This window comes from Protopterus annectens, chromosome 1.part1, assembly GCF_019279795.1.
Source record: "Protopterus annectens isolate FY-2018-M chromosome 1.part1, PAN1.0, whole genome shotgun sequence".
NCBI classification, from domain to species: Eukaryota; Metazoa; Chordata; order Ceratodontiformes; family Protopteridae; genus Protopterus; species Protopterus annectens.
This window is the reverse complement of record NC_056726.1, coordinates 769964621-769980749: the sequence shown is the minus strand read 5'-3', so window position 1 is coordinate 769980749 and position 16129 is coordinate 769964621. Positions and strand designations below refer to the sequence as shown.

General features: G+C 43.4%; 1 protein-coding gene across 1 annotated transcript in view; it reads right to left on the bottom strand.

The window, feature by feature from the left end:
- KIAA1328 (KIAA1328 ortholog) overlaps positions 1–14840 on the bottom strand; it is a 1446094-nt gene extending 1431254 nt beyond the window's left edge. The window contains exon 1 of the mRNA XM_044087278.1: positions 14623–14840. Coding sequence (XP_043943213.1) covers positions 14623–14840 — 218 coding nt within the window. The remainder of the gene's footprint in view (positions 1–14622) is intronic.
- Positions 14841–16129: the final 1289 nt, after the last annotated feature.

Here is a 16129-nt window from a genome sequence, read left to right as displayed (position 1 = left end):
TGAAACAGAAACAAATGAATGGGCAGGAGAGGGGAGTGACCAGGTTTCTGGCATAGTCATTCTGAGGAGGGCACCTGACCCTTTTTGGAAAAAAAAAACTTCCTTCTGTTTGAAATTATTTGTCCCTGCCTATTAGTAGGATGCACTGCTTGTTTGCTTTGTCTTTTAAAATGAGTAGAGGAATTGGAAGGAAAAAACCTGGGGACTTTAAAAATCCTAAAAACTCCCTGCATTAATTTAACCCTTTCATCCTTTTGCTACAGGATATGCATATCAGAAGACAGGAATACAATTGCCCTGTCCAGAGAGAATTCAAAATTTCAAAAATTCAGCTGCATTAATGGAGTATCTCTATTTTGAATATCTGCACTTTTTGACCTTTATGCAGTCTTCAGTTAGAACTGCTTTGGTTACACTTTAGTGAGATTAGTGGGGACCTTAGTCAGTTTCTGGACCAGGATTGTATAAAGGAAAGAAGTGCGTGCCATTTCTGATTGGCCACAGGGCTTTATGCCTTTTTTTTTTTTAAATCGAATCTCCTTCACTAATTAAGCAATGCCGTTGCACAACACTTGGCAAATAACCTACAAGCAAGCTATGACTTGTATTACCATATCCACTGTTTCGGCACTTACTTTTCATATTGTTTTTGTCATAGTTGCATTAATTGAGTTTTTCTGTGTTGAATATCTGCACTATTTGACCTTTTTATAACATTTAGTTAGAATAGCTGCTCTTTGCGCAGTGGCATTTAGCAGTTATCTGTATACAGTAAAGTTTTGGTTAACCGGCACTAATGGGGATTGTTGGATGCCGGATAACTGTAGTTTCTGGTTGCTTGAAAGTTACTATTAAAAGTAGGCCTGGCTAATAGTATCACTCATGTCTTTTGGCTTTTCCCGGTTAGGGGTCGCCACAGCAGAACTCCAGTCTGCTAATGACTGGCAGTGGATTTTTACGGTGCCAAGTTGCCAGCCCGATGCCCATCCTTCAAAGAAGGCACACCCATTCACACACGCATCTACCCGGATGCCTTAAGACATCACTCGACCGTGGGGAGGACATGCAGACTTCCACACAGAAGGCGCTCCAGCTGAGAATCGAACAGGAGAATACCCTCTACTATTTGTTTGGCTTGATTTGCTCTTAGGTTGGGGATAGAGGGAATTTATTCCTATCTTCCTTTTTAAAACTTTAAAACTCTAAAAACGTAAGGTATGTTTCTGTGGGGGAGGGGGGACAGAAAGTGCAGCACATGAAAATTGTACTGTACTTTTTCGATTGTTTTTTTTTTTTCTGGTTGCTTGAGTTCCAGTTAACTGAGCGTTTACTGTAGTCATCGATACCTCGCAGCATAATTCCCACTTGTAATCTGTGTGCATGCTGATCTCTCTCAGTGTAAGTTTTCTTTAAAATACCTTTACTGTCTAGAATTATTTATTTATTTTTAACTACTAGAGCATCTAGTTTGCACATAGCTTAGTGTTGCTCGTCAGGTTCCTTGTTTTATTGCTCTATTCATCCCAATAGTCCAACTCAAATACCAAATACCATCCATCTTTAAGCAAAAAATACCCCTAAAATATGACAAACTTCTATCTAAACTAAACTTATACTGGCTTCCCACTCTAAACTAACTCATAGCGGGGACATCCACCCTAACCCTGGCCCCACCTCCCCTAATCCCTCCACTAACCTCCCTCAAAACATCCCCCCCCCATCTCTCTTTAATCACAGCCAACAAAAAAAATCTCATCCTGTGCCTAAACATAAGAAGCCTATGTAATAAAACCCAAGATCTGCATGCCACCATCAAAACATACTCCACTGACATCCTCTTCCTAACAGAAACCTGGCTCAAACCTGACATCAAAAGTGAGGACATTTTTCCCTCGGTTATACCATCCTCCTAGACTATCAAAGAAAGGTGGTGGCGTAACACTCATGTTTAAACACCACCTTAACATTCAAACTATTAACAATTCTTCCCCCTGACTAGAAAGGAAGAAATCTTACACACCAACCTCAAATTAAACCCAAATAAAACCAGAAATATTGCCGGTTGCTACCGCTCCACCAGGCCAGAATATTCCTATTCTAGAAAACCTCCTGAATTGGGCCATTCTTTCTCTTCAGCAAGAAACCATCATCCTCGGTGACTAACACAAACTGGCTATCCTGTAATAATGTCTACCCAACCATTCACCTAAATCCACATGGTTTTTCAAAACTAATCCAGTCACCCACCCACATAAACAAAACCCCCAGCAACCACACTATCCTTGATTGGATACTGGTCAACAAAGATCCACACTACTACACAACAGGCTGTCTACCTGACAGTCTCAGTGACCATACAACCATTTTCCTCCTAAAACACCATGTAAAAAATGCCAGTCCTATTATTCATTGACAAATCCGCAATACAACAAACTGCAATCTACACTCCTTCAACACGTACCTCAAAAACTGTAACTGGACACCACTGAAATACCTCAACCTAGACAAATCCATCCACTTCTTCAATTACACCTTCCTCAACATCCTAAACACTCATGGCTCTCCTAAGATATGCCAGAGTCAAAACCAAAAGCTCCCCCTGGCTACAAAAAAACACCCGGCAACTTTTAAAAATTCGGGACAAAGCATGGGAACAATGGCACCAAACCAAAACACCCTCTGCTAGGCAATCCTTCCTTGAATTGCGTAGCAAGGTAAAAAAAAGCAAACAAAAACAGATAAAGCCCTAAACTCCTCCCATCACAATCCTAAACACTTCTGGTCCACAATAAACTCCATACTCCACCCAGGTAAGCTAGGCACCCCACTACCTACCATCCTCTCCTCCTCCAGCAGTATAGCTGACTCTTTCAACATATACTTCACTGAAACCATTCTATCACTAGCCAAACAACAACTCTCCCCATCCACCAGGCCCTCAAACAACCTCTCCCTCACCTTCTCTGCAGTACCCACCTCCTATATAAAAAAAACTTCAGACAAAACTAAAGCTCACTAAACTCACTGTTGACAACCTATCCTTAGAATACCTAAAAATAGCAGCGGACACCCTAGCTTATCCAATTTCCATAGTAATTAGCCACTCCATATCAGAAAGCAATGTACCCCACTCTGTGGAAAATCTCACACATCATTCCCCTACAGAAAGGTGGCTCCTCCACCGACCTTTCCAACTACTGCCTGATTGCCATCCTCTCCCCACTCTCCAAGATTCTTGAGAAATGTATAAACTCTCAGCTACTAAACTATCTATTAACTAACAACCTCCTCTCCAAAACCCAGCATGGCTTCAGGCCATTTCACAGCACCACCACCCCCCAGCTTTCCTTCACCGACATGATCCTGTACCATAAAAACAATGGCCTACACTCCTCTCCTATATTTCTGGACCTATCAAAAGCTTTTGATATGGTATCTCACAATATCCTTCTCTTTGTCCTCACTAATCTCACCTTTTCCTATTCGGTCACCAACTAGTTCCACAGCTATCTCTCAGGCCGACAGCAATCAGGGGCTTGGCATGATCAGCTCTCCGTCATCTTTATACAGTACTGTGGAGTACAATATGTTACTTCAGTAAATAGTTTAATCCAATCTGTATCAGGTATCCATTTGTTAAACAATTGTCGCCAAACATTTTCATTTTGTAACATTAGTTCAATTTGTACATTATTTTTTTGAATTTCCACATACAAGATTGCATAGTGCACTTTGTCCAGTTTACATAAATTGTCATATTACCATCAAATTTCAACTGATGTAGCTGCATAGCATCATAACTGCCTAAAACTTGCTGCTGATAATTTACATTGTGCAAAAGTGTTTTTTATATGTCTGGATTCCAATATACTTTTAAATGTACAATCTGAGAGATATCTTCCCCCACTACTTTTAAGCGATTAGTTCGAATTTCAATATCAGCTGCGTTAGGAGCTCCCATTCTGGTACCCTAACCTAATAGCAAAGTATCATACTACACTCTTTTATATCGGCACCTGTCTGTATCTGGAAATGTGATGTTAAAATGTACCACAACATTTTGATACTGTCTACCTACTTTTTTACAGGTAGAAGGGATTTTAAACAAATGGTCTGTATGAACAGAGGTAGGTTTATCTGTTAATATCAATAGAACATAAGCCCAATGTATGCTGACTGTAATGACTGTGGTATTAGTACATATTACAGAAACTCCAGTAGTACAATTTTTATCTGTTGGAGTTACCCTTGGTAACTGTGTTTTTTTCAATTGAACATTAACCTGCACATATATTAAGCATTCAGCATCCACTAAATAGCAAATTTTCTTTAACTGTGGATGCCAGTACTTGTTCTTTACAATGGGCAATACCTTTTGTGTACCCAAATGTCTCAATACCTGATGATTAAATTTCACTAATTGTTGTGCCTGCTGGTAACGGTATATAAGGAAGACTAGAACAGTCTTCAAAACATTTTGCATGATATTGCTGTGGACATTCTCCTACAAGAATACATTTTTCGATACTTTGCCGTTAAACCCCTACCACTCGCCGCTGGTCTGTGTCTGGCATATTTCTTCACTTTAAAATCCGAGTTAAAAGCAGAGACATCTGAGACAGGTATGCATGTGTGGGACAAAAGTTAAAATCAGAAATAGTACAGATTCGATCCACAATAACATACAGTTAGAAATTATCCTGCTGCTTACGTATTATCGTAACCAGATTTTTGTGTCCTGGAAATCGCATAGTTCAAGTGAAATGAGTACAGGTAAGACTTGAAGGAGTTTGAACAGCACTACAACACAATCTGGTTGTGAATGAATACATCTAAAACCCAAGATCAAACCAAGAGACAGATTGTACAATTTCTGAGAAAAGGGTATGTTATAAGGTCTTGTTTACATCTGGCATGTTTCTACATCTGGACTATACACCTTGGAACGTGCCCTTTCTACAGGCAAAGAACTACGCAGAAAAGTTAAGAAAAGCAAGTCCAATTAAATGTGAGAAAGTACAGTTGTTTACCTACCATAAATGTAGATGTTCGAGTGTATTCACTGTTGCAGTCATTACTCTTGGGTTATCCTGCTGGCAGGCTACCCGCAGTCAGCCAGAATTCCGAAGTCTAGGTCCGGCATCAGTTGCTGTCGCCTCTTCCCTGATGTCAGTGTGCCAGGGGTATAAAAGATGCAGCCGACGCCATTTTCTTCAGTTTTTCTTGCCCCAGATGTCAGGTGCCCCTAAATTGGAAGGCTGAATGAATATGCCAATAAAAATACATGCACAAAAATAACATGTCCTTCATCAACAAGCAAATACACCAAAAAGGTTGTATAGGATAGAGAAGTGCAGATAAGTCCCAGCAAAGAAAAGGGGGATGGTGGGTGGGTAATCTGGACTGCAACAGTGAATACACTCTAACATCTACATTTATGGTAAGTACACAAAGTACAGTTTTGTACCTACCATAAATGTAGATGTCCGAGAGGTATGCATCTGCAGTCATAACATATGGGTTGTCCTGCCTCAGGCAGCCCTTCGGTCGGCCAGATTCCAAAGTCTGGGTCTGGCTTCGGCTGATGTCGCATCTTCCCCGACGTCATAGCTGCTGGGGTATAAAGGCATCAGCCAACGCCATTTTCCTCAGTGTTTCTTGCCCCAGATGCCAGGTGCCCTCTAGGAAGGTTAAATTTGGATAAAAGTTGCAAATTCCAAACAGAATAAAACAATATATATATATAAATATATGTATACATGCAAACAAATACACCATTATAGATTCCCCCAGCTAGCTGAAAGAGGGGTAAGCACCCTAGGAATACCACAGAGGGGAAGGTGGGTGGGTAATCCTGACTGCAGATGCATACCTATCGGACATCTACATTTATGGTAGGTACAAAACTGTACTATGTCCTTCAAGGATGCATCTGCAGTCATAATATATGGGTAGAATACCATAGCCAAACTGGGGGAGGAGGTACTAAGATAAGGATGGTGTAGTTATGATCCCCTGTAAAACTGCAGTTGCAAAACCTGCTCGGGATCTGGAGTATAAAGGTAGATTGTAATGCTTGGCAAATGTATGCATGGAGCTCCAAGTAGCAGCTTCTAAAATGTCCTTGGTAGCCACCCCTCGTAGGAAAGCTGTAGTGGTGGCTGTGGCTCTTGTGGAGTGAGGCCTGATATTTTCAGGAGCTGTCTTTCCATGAAAAGAATAGCAGAATTGAATGCAATTTTCTATCCATTTAGAGATTGTCTGTTTGGAAATTGCTTTTCCTTGCACTCCAGTTGCATATGCTACTAGAAGTTGGTCAGTTTTTCTGCTGGTCTTAGTTCTGTCCAGATAGTAGCGCAGTTGTCTGTGTACATCCAAGGTGTGCAGTAGTTTTTCCCCCCTGTTCTGTGGGTTAGGGAAGAACGTAGGCAAATGAATAGCTTGGTTCAAGGATACCCTGGATACCACCTTTGGCATGAAAGTAGGATTGGTTCTCAGAGACACTCTGTCCTGGTGAAAAATAAGGAAAGGCTGCACTGCCATCAGTGCCTGTAACTCGGATACTCTTCTTGCTGAAGTGATTGCTAGAAGGAAAGCAGTTTTCCAAGATAAGAACTGTAAGTCTGCTGATGCTGCTGGTTCAAAAGGATGTAGTGTTAATTTTTCCAGCACAAAGTTGAGATCCCATGCAGGAAGAGGGGGTTTTCTTGGAGGTTTTACATTTTTGATCCTCTTAAAAATTGTCTGAGGAGAGGGTGAGAGAAGATAGGAGGATCCATGTTGTATTTTGCTGAAATTGCTGAAGCATGAATCTTAATGGAGGAGTAGGACAGGCCATTGTGGTACAGTTCTGCTAAGTATTCTAGGATGTGTGCTAGGTTTGCCAGTGTGACATTTGTACCCTTTGAAGCGCTCCAAATGAGGAATCTCTTCCATTTGGCTGAATATGTCTTTCTTGTGGAGGGTCTACAGGCCTCCAGGATTATGTCCTTGACCCTCTGAGATAAGACAGTTTGGTTCTGTTTTAGGCAATTTTCCAGGCAGTCAGCTGCAGTGTTTTCAAGTTTGGATGAAGTGTCTTGAAGTTGTTCTGCGTTAGATGTAGAGGCCATAGGGGTAGAGGCCATGGCTTCGTCCGAGACATGCTTCTCAGTAGCGGATACCAGTGTTGCCTTAGCCAGTCTGGAGCTATCAGTATCACCTTTGGCTGCTCCTCTCTGATCTTCAGTAGTACTCTGTACATCAATGGGAGTGGTGGAAAAGCATACAGTGTTAGGGCATTCCAGTTGAAAGAGAGGGAGTCCACCTTCCAGGCTTGTGGGTGGTATTCTCTTGAGCAGAATTTCTTCAGTTGATTGTTGAGTCGGGAGGCGAACAGGTCTATCTCTGGCATTCCCCATTTGTTTGTTATGATTTTGAACATGTCTGGATGCAGCATCCATTCGTGAGCATCCGTGGTAGTTCTGCTTAAGCTGTCTGCTAGTGAATTCTCTTTTCCTGGAACGAAGTTGGCCTGCAGTTGAATGTTGAGATTCAGGGCTAGGTTCCACAGATCCATTGCCATCCGGCATAGAGGATAGGAATGCGTGCCTCCCTGTTTGTTTATGTACCACATGACTGTGGTATTGTCTGTCCTTATCAGCAGATGACCTTGCTGGAGGAATGATTTGAATGCCTCGATTGCATGCTTCACTGCCAGCATCTCCTTTAGGTTTATGTGCAAATCTTGCTGGTCTGGAGTCCATAGGCCTTGGATGCACTTGTCTTCTATGTGTGCTCCCCATCCTAGGTCTGAGGCGTCCGTGGTGATGGTTTGCCTTGGTTGTGGTTTGTTGAAAGGCAACCCTCTGTTGGCTTGGCAGGCTGAGCCCACCACATGAATTCCTTTTTCAAGCATGGAATGATTGGAATCATGGTTTCTAGACTGTGCCTGTGTTGAGACCATACATTCCTTAGGTACCATTGTAATTTCCTCATATGCAGTCTGGCATGTGGGATCAAGATTATGCAAGATGCCATGTAACCCAGGGCCTGCAGGACTTTCCTTGCAGTGAGCTGAGTTTGTCTTGTCAAAGCCATGAAGTAGACTGGTAGTTGCTTTTGTTTTTCTTCTGTGAGAAAAGCCATCTGAGTTATTGTGTCCAAATCCGCACCCAAAAAGGTTATCCTTTGGGATGGCACTAGTCTTGACTTCTGGATGTTGACTTTGTATCCCAAGGCCTGTAACAGGTGTATGACATAGGCCAAATCCTTTATAAGTCTTGTCCTGTTCTCCGCTTGTATTAGGCAGTCGTCCAGGTATGGGTAAATTTGAATTCCCTGAAGCCTGCAATGTGTAATTACTGATGCCAGGCATTTCGTGAATACTCTGGACGCAGTAGATAAGCCAAAGGGCAATGCTGAGAATTGATAATGATCTGATCCTGCAAGAAATCTGAGGTGTCTTCTGCAATCTGGTCGTACAGGGACGTGCAGGTATGCCTCCTTGAGATCTAGAGTCACCAGCCAAGACTCCTTGCCCAACATGGGAAGAAGCTGCTGTAGGGTCAGCATTTTGAATTTTGGCACAATGAGATATGTGTTTACTGCGGACAAGTCGAGAATAGGCCTCCATTGGGTTTCTTTTCTTGGTACAAGGAATAGTCTGGAGTAAAAGCCTTGACCTTGTTCCCGAGATGGTACCCTTTCTATTGCTTTCATCTGAAGTAAATGGTTGATTTGTGTTAAAGCCTCTGGCTTCTGGTTTGGTGGTAGGTTTGGCATTCCGTTCCTTCTTGGTAAAGTGTGGAAATGAAACCTGTAGCCTTTGTCTATTGTTTGCAATATCCATTTGTCTTTTGTAATGCAATGCCAGTTTTTTGAGAATAAAGCCAATTTTCCGCCCATGGGTGCTTCCAGCTGTTCTCTTGTAGGCGGAATCAGAGTCAAGTCATTGTGTTTGTCCTGTGGAAGTGGTTGTAGTTGCAGTTGTGGCAGTACTCCTTTGGTTGGCAGGTTGCCACCGGCGACCCCTGTAGGCACCCTTTGATTGATCTCTGCCTCTTGGGCGTCTATTCCTGCCCCTCTGTGCCTTGGAGGTGTCTGGAAAGGACCAATTCTTTGAAGGCCAGTTTCTGCTGAACCTCGGAGGTTGGACCTGCAGAAATTCCTTAACTGTTCGCACAGATTTTGCTTTTTCTTCCACTTTCTTTAGAATCTCCTGTGCAGGGGAGCCAAATAAACTTTGTTTCTCCATTGGAGCATCTAGGAGTTTAGCCTTGACATGGTCCGGCAAGGATTGCTCTTTTAGCCAGGCATGTGTACGAATTGCTGCCCCAGTCATAGCTGATCTAAATGAAGCTTCCAGTGCATCATAGCCACATTTTAAGAAGTGGTTACTGACCTGCTGAGAATTGTGTACCAAATCTTGAAGGGCCTTACGGTCTAAAGGTTCAGGAGAAGAAAGCTTTTTATTCAGCTGATCTAGCAAATATTCCTGGTACTGTATCATATGGAATTGACAGTTCAAAGCCCTGGCAGAAAGAGTAGCAGAGGTGTAAACCTTTTTTCCCCATCTCTCTAATGCTCTTGACTCCCTTTCAGAGGGTAGTGGGTTTTTAGCAGTGGTAGCTGCAACACCTTTCGGGCCCTGAGAAATAGTTTCTGGGTCTGCAGCATGGGCTTTATACAAGTGGAAATGGGAATCAGGCACCCTGTAGTATCTGTCAGGTTTGGCAGGGGCCGGGGGAAGTGAGTCAGGAGCAGAGCTGACATCATTATATGCATCATCAACTACTGTTAGCACAGGTGGTATGGCTAAAGGCCTATGCTGTGGCAAGTGTAAGAAAGTCCTTAGTCTTTTTCTAGAATCAGAGAAATCTTGACCCTGCCATTGAAAGTGTGCCCTCATAGAGTGTAAAGTTTCCCCAAATGAAAATTCCTCTGGAGGGGAAGCAGAAGGGATAGAGTCTTCTGCATCAGAATCCTCATAAGGTGAGTATGGCCCTTCCTGATGGTCTGACAAATCAGATCCATCGGAGGAGTAGTCAGAGGAGAGAGGTTCAGGGGGTTCAGTCCTGGGCCTTTTGTCAGGAGGAGGATGGGAGGCCCTGTCTGGGTGAGGTTGGGAACCCCTAATCAGAGAAATAAGGTCCTCAGCAAGACTGAGCATTTGGGAACTTGAGGAAGGCCTCTGAGAGGTAGATTTTGCAGGCAATGCTTTAGCAATTTTAGCTGCTTTAGCTCTGGAGAAAGCCTTAATAGACATAGAAGCAGGGGGCCTAGCTGCCCCACATGCAGGAGTGGAAATGTCCAAAGGAATAGTGTCGGACAAATATTGTGCACTTGTTTCTTCGGTAGTGATTTCTGTAGCCGACTCGGCCGGGGCCTCGCTGGCCACGGTTGTCGGAGGTATGTTTTCGGCGTAAGGAAGAACCAAGGCCTCGGTTTCAGCTGAAACCGAGACACTCGCGGGCCGCGAGTGTCGGTCCTTTTCCTTGCGTTTTTTGGCTAAATGCATAGTCGGAGTCTCCGACGGCATTTTATATGCAAAAGCGGAGCCAAAAAACTCCCGCAAACTCCGACCGACGTCTAAGAGTCTGTTGGTTGAAGGAGGCACAGGCTAAACAAGCTGATACGTCGTGGTCTGGGCCTAAGCAAGGAAGGCAGTAGGAATGGAAATCCTTATGAGGTATTTGTTTCCCACAAGTTAAACAATTATTTACTTTGTCTGACATCGGCTGAGGCAAGAAAGAGTCCCCAACGGGGTACTTAGCTTTTTAGAAGTTTTCGGTAGCTGAATCTCTGGATCTGACTGACCGGCACTTGCGAACAGCTTCTGCTTCGGGCACCGCGTGGCAAGAAAGACTGAGGAAAATGTCGTCGGCTGATGCCTTTATACCCCAGCAGCTATGACGTCGGGGAAGATGCGACATCAGCCGAAGCCAGACCCAGACTTTGGAATCCGGCCGACCGAAGGGCTGCCTGAGGCAGGACAACCCATATGTTATGACTGCAGATGCATCCTTGAAGGACATCTGTGCTATGTTCATCGTGTTTCACTGTTGCAGTCATTACTCTTGGGTTGAATCCCAAAGCTGAGGTAGTTTGGCTGGGCTAAACAGGATTAGGAGAGGTTGCAGTGGCAAAGCCTGCTCTGGACTTGGAGTAAAGAGGTAAGTGGTAGTGCTTTGTGAAGGTGTGCACTGAACTCCAAGTTGCAGCCTCTTAAGATATCTTTGGTTGGTACTCCTCTGAGGAAGGCTGCTGAAGTGGCTGCTGCTCTGGTGGAATGAGGCCTAATGTCCTTAGGCACTGATTTGCCATGTTGAAAATAGCAGAAACGGATACAATTGTCTATTCATTTAGAAATAGTCTGTTTTGAGATAGCCTTTCCTTGTGAACCTGCAGCATATGACACTAAAACTTGCTCAGTCTTTCTGAAGGTTTTAGTTCTGTCCAAATAAAATCTTAACTGCCTGTGTATGTCCAAAGAATGCAGAATTTTCTCACCCTTGTTTTGTGGATTAGGATAAAAGGTTGGCAAGTGAATGGTTTGGTTGAGGGCCACACTGGACACCACCTTAGGCATAAATGTAGGGTTTGTCCTCAGAGAAACCCTGTCTGGATGGAAAATGATGTAAGGTTCCACAGCCATGAGTGCTTGTAACTCTGAGACTCGCCTTGCAGAGGTTATTGCTAGGAGTAGATCTGTTTTCCAGGATACGAATTTTATATCTGCTTTTGATGCTGGCTCTAAAGGAGGTAGTGTGAGTTTTTCCAAAACATAATTGAGGTCCCAGGCCGGAATTGGTGCTCTCCTTGGAGGCCTAATGTTTTTGGCCCCTCTGAGGTACTGCCTTATTAAAGGATGAGAGAATATAGGTGGTTCCGTATTGTAATGGGCTGAAATGGCAGAGGCATGAATCTTAATAGATGTGAAAGAAAGGCCTTTGTTCAGCATCTCAGTTAGGTATTGCAAAATCTGAGGGATATTTGGCACACACGTATCTATGCCTTGTTCCTGGTTCCAAGCAGAGAATCTCTTCCATTTTTCTGCATAAGATTTTCTGGTACTGGGCCTCCTGGCCTCCAAGATAACATCCATAATAGCTTTTGAAAGAGGAGTGTTCTGAATGTCTACATTATCCGCCATGCTGCCAGATTTAAGGTCCTGAGTTGGCTGTGCAGGATCTGACTGTTTTGTTGGGTCAGAAAGCTTGAAGTTAGAGGCAGTATCCATGCTGGACCTTGAGACAAGCTCTTCAGGATTGGGCACCAGTGCTGGCGTGGCCAGTCTGGTGCAATCAGTATCATTTTTGGCTTCTCTTGTCTGACCTTTAGGAGTACCCTGGGAAGGAGAGGCAGTGGGGGAAAGGCATATACTGTTAGATTTTTCCAGTTGAAGGATAGGGCATCCACTTTCCATGCTTGCTTGTGATAAATCCTTGTACAAAATCTCTGCAATTGGCAGGTGTGAGGGGAGGCAAATAGATCTATGTCTGGGCATCCCCATTTTCTTATTATCATGCTGAAGACTTGTGGATCCAGTTTCCATTCGTGGGGATCCATGAGGTTTCTGCTTAGTTTGTCTGCCAGAGTATTTGTTTTTCCTGGCAGGAACTGTGCTTGCAGGTGAACTTGAAAAGCCAATGCTGTGTCCCATAAGGTCATTGCTTGTCTGCAGAGGGGGTATGAATGTGTACCTCCCTGTTTGTTTATGTACCACATGACTGTAATGTTGTCTGTCTTTACCAGTAATTGTCCTGGATGAAGTAGGTCCTTGAAGGCTGTCAGGGCATTTTAAACAGCTAGCATCTCTTTTTGATTGATGTGAAGATGCATCTGGTTTGCAAGCCATGTGCCTGAATATATTTTCCTGCCATATGGGTCCCTCCAGGCATAATCTGATGCATCCGTTGTCAGTGTTTGGCTGGCTGGGGGTAAACAGAATGGCAGACCCACGTTGTGGTGGCAGGCTTCTGCCCACCATCGAAACTCCTGTTGTAGGCAGGGAATGAGTGCAATTACTGTCTCCAAACTGTGGCAGTGTTGAGTCCAAATGCTTTTTAGATACCACTGTAGTTTCCTCATATGCAGTCTGGCATATAGAATTAGTAGAATGCAGGAAGCCATGAAACCTAAGTCCTGCAGGATTTTCCTTGCAGATAAGTGTGTTTTTGTTGTCAAATTCTTGAAGTAAATAGTCAGTTGCTTTTGTTTGTCTGGCGTGAGATAAGCCATCTGGGCAGTTGTATTTAGACTTGCACCCAGGAATATCATCTCTTGAGAGGGTACTAGTTTTGATTTCTTTTCGTTTACTGTGTACCAGGCCAAGTAGTAATCTTTTTACAAATGCCAGATGTTTTAGTAGAATGTCTTTGTTCTCTGCTTGAATTAGGCAGCAAGAAAAAAGTTTCCCCAATGGGGTACTTAACTTTAATGAAGACTTCGATTCTGAAATTCGTATTTGAAAATCTCAGGAGTCGGCCGACCGGCACTTGCGAACTCCTTTTGCTTCGGGCACCGCACGGCAAGAAAGACTGAAGAAAATGGCATTGGCTGCATCTTTTATACCCCTGGCACACTGACGTCAGGGAAGACGCGACAGCAACCGACGCCGGACCTAGACTTTGGAATTCTGGCCGACTGCAGGTAGCCTGCCAGCAGGATAACCCAAGAGTAACGACTGCAACAGTGAAACACGATGGACATCTGCTATGTACCAAAATAAAACTGCACACTATGTACTACATTCAGTGACTGCATGTAGGAGGGGAAATGTCGGAAATAGGCATCTGTACTCATATCTTAAAAAACTCGCCAAACTAACAGTGTTTACAATGCATGACTTGGAACTGTATACATCTTACAGAGTACATTGAAAGTGTTTAAGAGCATTGCCATTGCAACGCTAACATCTAGTGAGGTATAAAACATACAATCAAAGCAACAATCACAGTTACATGTGTAAACATCATCCGAAGTTGCCATACTCTAAGCAATGCAACAAAATTGACATTAGACAAGGCAGACTGTGAAAGTACCCACATTTTTTGGCCTTGGGAATGTACTCACTGTAACATAAATTACACCAGAGTGGTAATTCACAGTCTTCCAACTCCGATTGTAGGCCAGTGACCAGTGGCAAGTGGTAGGGGTTTAACAGAAAAGTACCCATTTTTCTAACTCTTTTTGCAGTCCAAACTTAGTTTGGATCTGCAGGAAATCATGCTGCAAATTTTGAGTTGAAAATGTCTGTATGGCATGTATTGCAGTGGTTTTATTTGGTACACCAGAAAGGTGCTCTGTAGGATACAACTGCATTCCTTCCTTGGCTGCCTTTTTTGCCATCTGATCAGCATAGTTATTTAACTGAAAAATTGAATTTGTAGCTTTTTGATGAGCTTTTACTTTTAAGATACTATAGCATCCCACAAGGGACTGACTATGAACCAAATAATCTGTAACACAGAAGCATGCTTGAGAGGTTTGCCCATATTATTAACATACCCACTCCTTGCCCATGTAGATATATGCAGCCACAGAGAATTAACTACGTATGTACTGTCTGAAAAATATTTTCCTTCATATTTCATGAAGTTAGATAAGTAATACTTATCTCCTGCCTTTATTGCAACTTACTTGACACTAAATGCCAACCATTTCGCAAACACTGCTTGACTGACGTCAATCAGTTTATTTAACGGAGTCTCATTTACCAAAGCCCATATGGCATAATGTGGCATCTGTCCTATAATGTCTTTGGAAAAAACTGTTAAGTATTTAGTTTGTTTTAAACCCCAGTAAATGGCAAAAAGTTGCTGAATGCACGGGTGATATTCCCTCTCAACATGCGTCATCTTTCTACTAAAGAATGTAATTGGGCGTAAAGTCTTCTCCATTCTAGCATCAGAGCCCTGAGGCCACTCCTGTAGAAGCACAACAGAGAGTGTGTTGGGTCTAGCTGTTGCCTGTAACACAAAGGGACATGTTAAACTTAGAACTACTAGTTTTGTAGCCTTGGCCAATGCTGCCTTTATAGGTTCATAGGGTGGTACTAGGCTATCGGCCCTAGGGCCTATACAAGCCTAGCCATAACAATTCCCTAGATATTTCTTCCTACAATATTTACTTCCCTGGAACCCTGTCTAGCAGGCCGACTGACGTGATCCTCGGGGTGAATTTCCTATCTCCCATCCAATCGCCAAGGTTCCTTTTGAAGAGGGCCAAGGAGGTGCTCTGCTTGACATGTATGGGCAGTCTATTCCAGAGTATGGGGAGTCTCTGGGTCAGGAACCTATCCCTCCAGCATGTTTTGTTCATTGTGATGACAAGGTTTAGATCCATGGAGCGTGTGGCTCAGAGGGATTGGGATTTCTTTAAGTGGAGCATGTCCTACAGCTCTGGGTTTGACATGGCCTTGTATGTTAAGCAGAGATCGCCTCTGAGTAGACGATATGCCACAGAGTATAGTTGGAGTTTTTTTTAGACTGTCAGCATAGGGCATCTGCTGGAGGCCTGTGATTCCTTTAGTGAGGTATTTCTGTGGCCTTTCCAGCTGTTGCAGATGTCTTGTAAGGTACATACCAAATGGGGTGTTGCACTCTATAATGGGTCTAATGAGGGATGAGTACAGTGGAACAATGACCTCCTTTTTTCTGGATGAAAATCCCTTAGTGATGAAGTGTGCCACATAGAATGATTTCCTTACTGTTGTGGTGATGTATTTATCGAAGATGAGACCACTGTCCACCTGTGAGAGACATTTTTGGTGTTTAGTGTATTGCCACCTATGTGGTAATTCATGGGTACATGTTTTTTCCCAAAGGGGATAACTATACATCTCTTGGCATTGAGCTTGAGCCCATGGCTCTGGCACCAATCATCTGTTTCTGTCAGGCCCTATTGTAGAATATCCACATCATTTGGGGATTCAGTAATGGCTACCAGTTTGCAGTCATCTGCGAACTTTGTTAGACAGAGTCCCTTAGTGTTAGCCTGTACATCAGAGAAGTATATGACAAACGAGCGGTCCGAGGACTGAACCCTGAGGTACTCCACTTGTCACTTGTCTGGAGATGGATTTGGAGTCGGCTACTTTTACAGTCTGGGTTCTGTCAGTAAGCCAGTTGGCAACCCATTGAGTGAC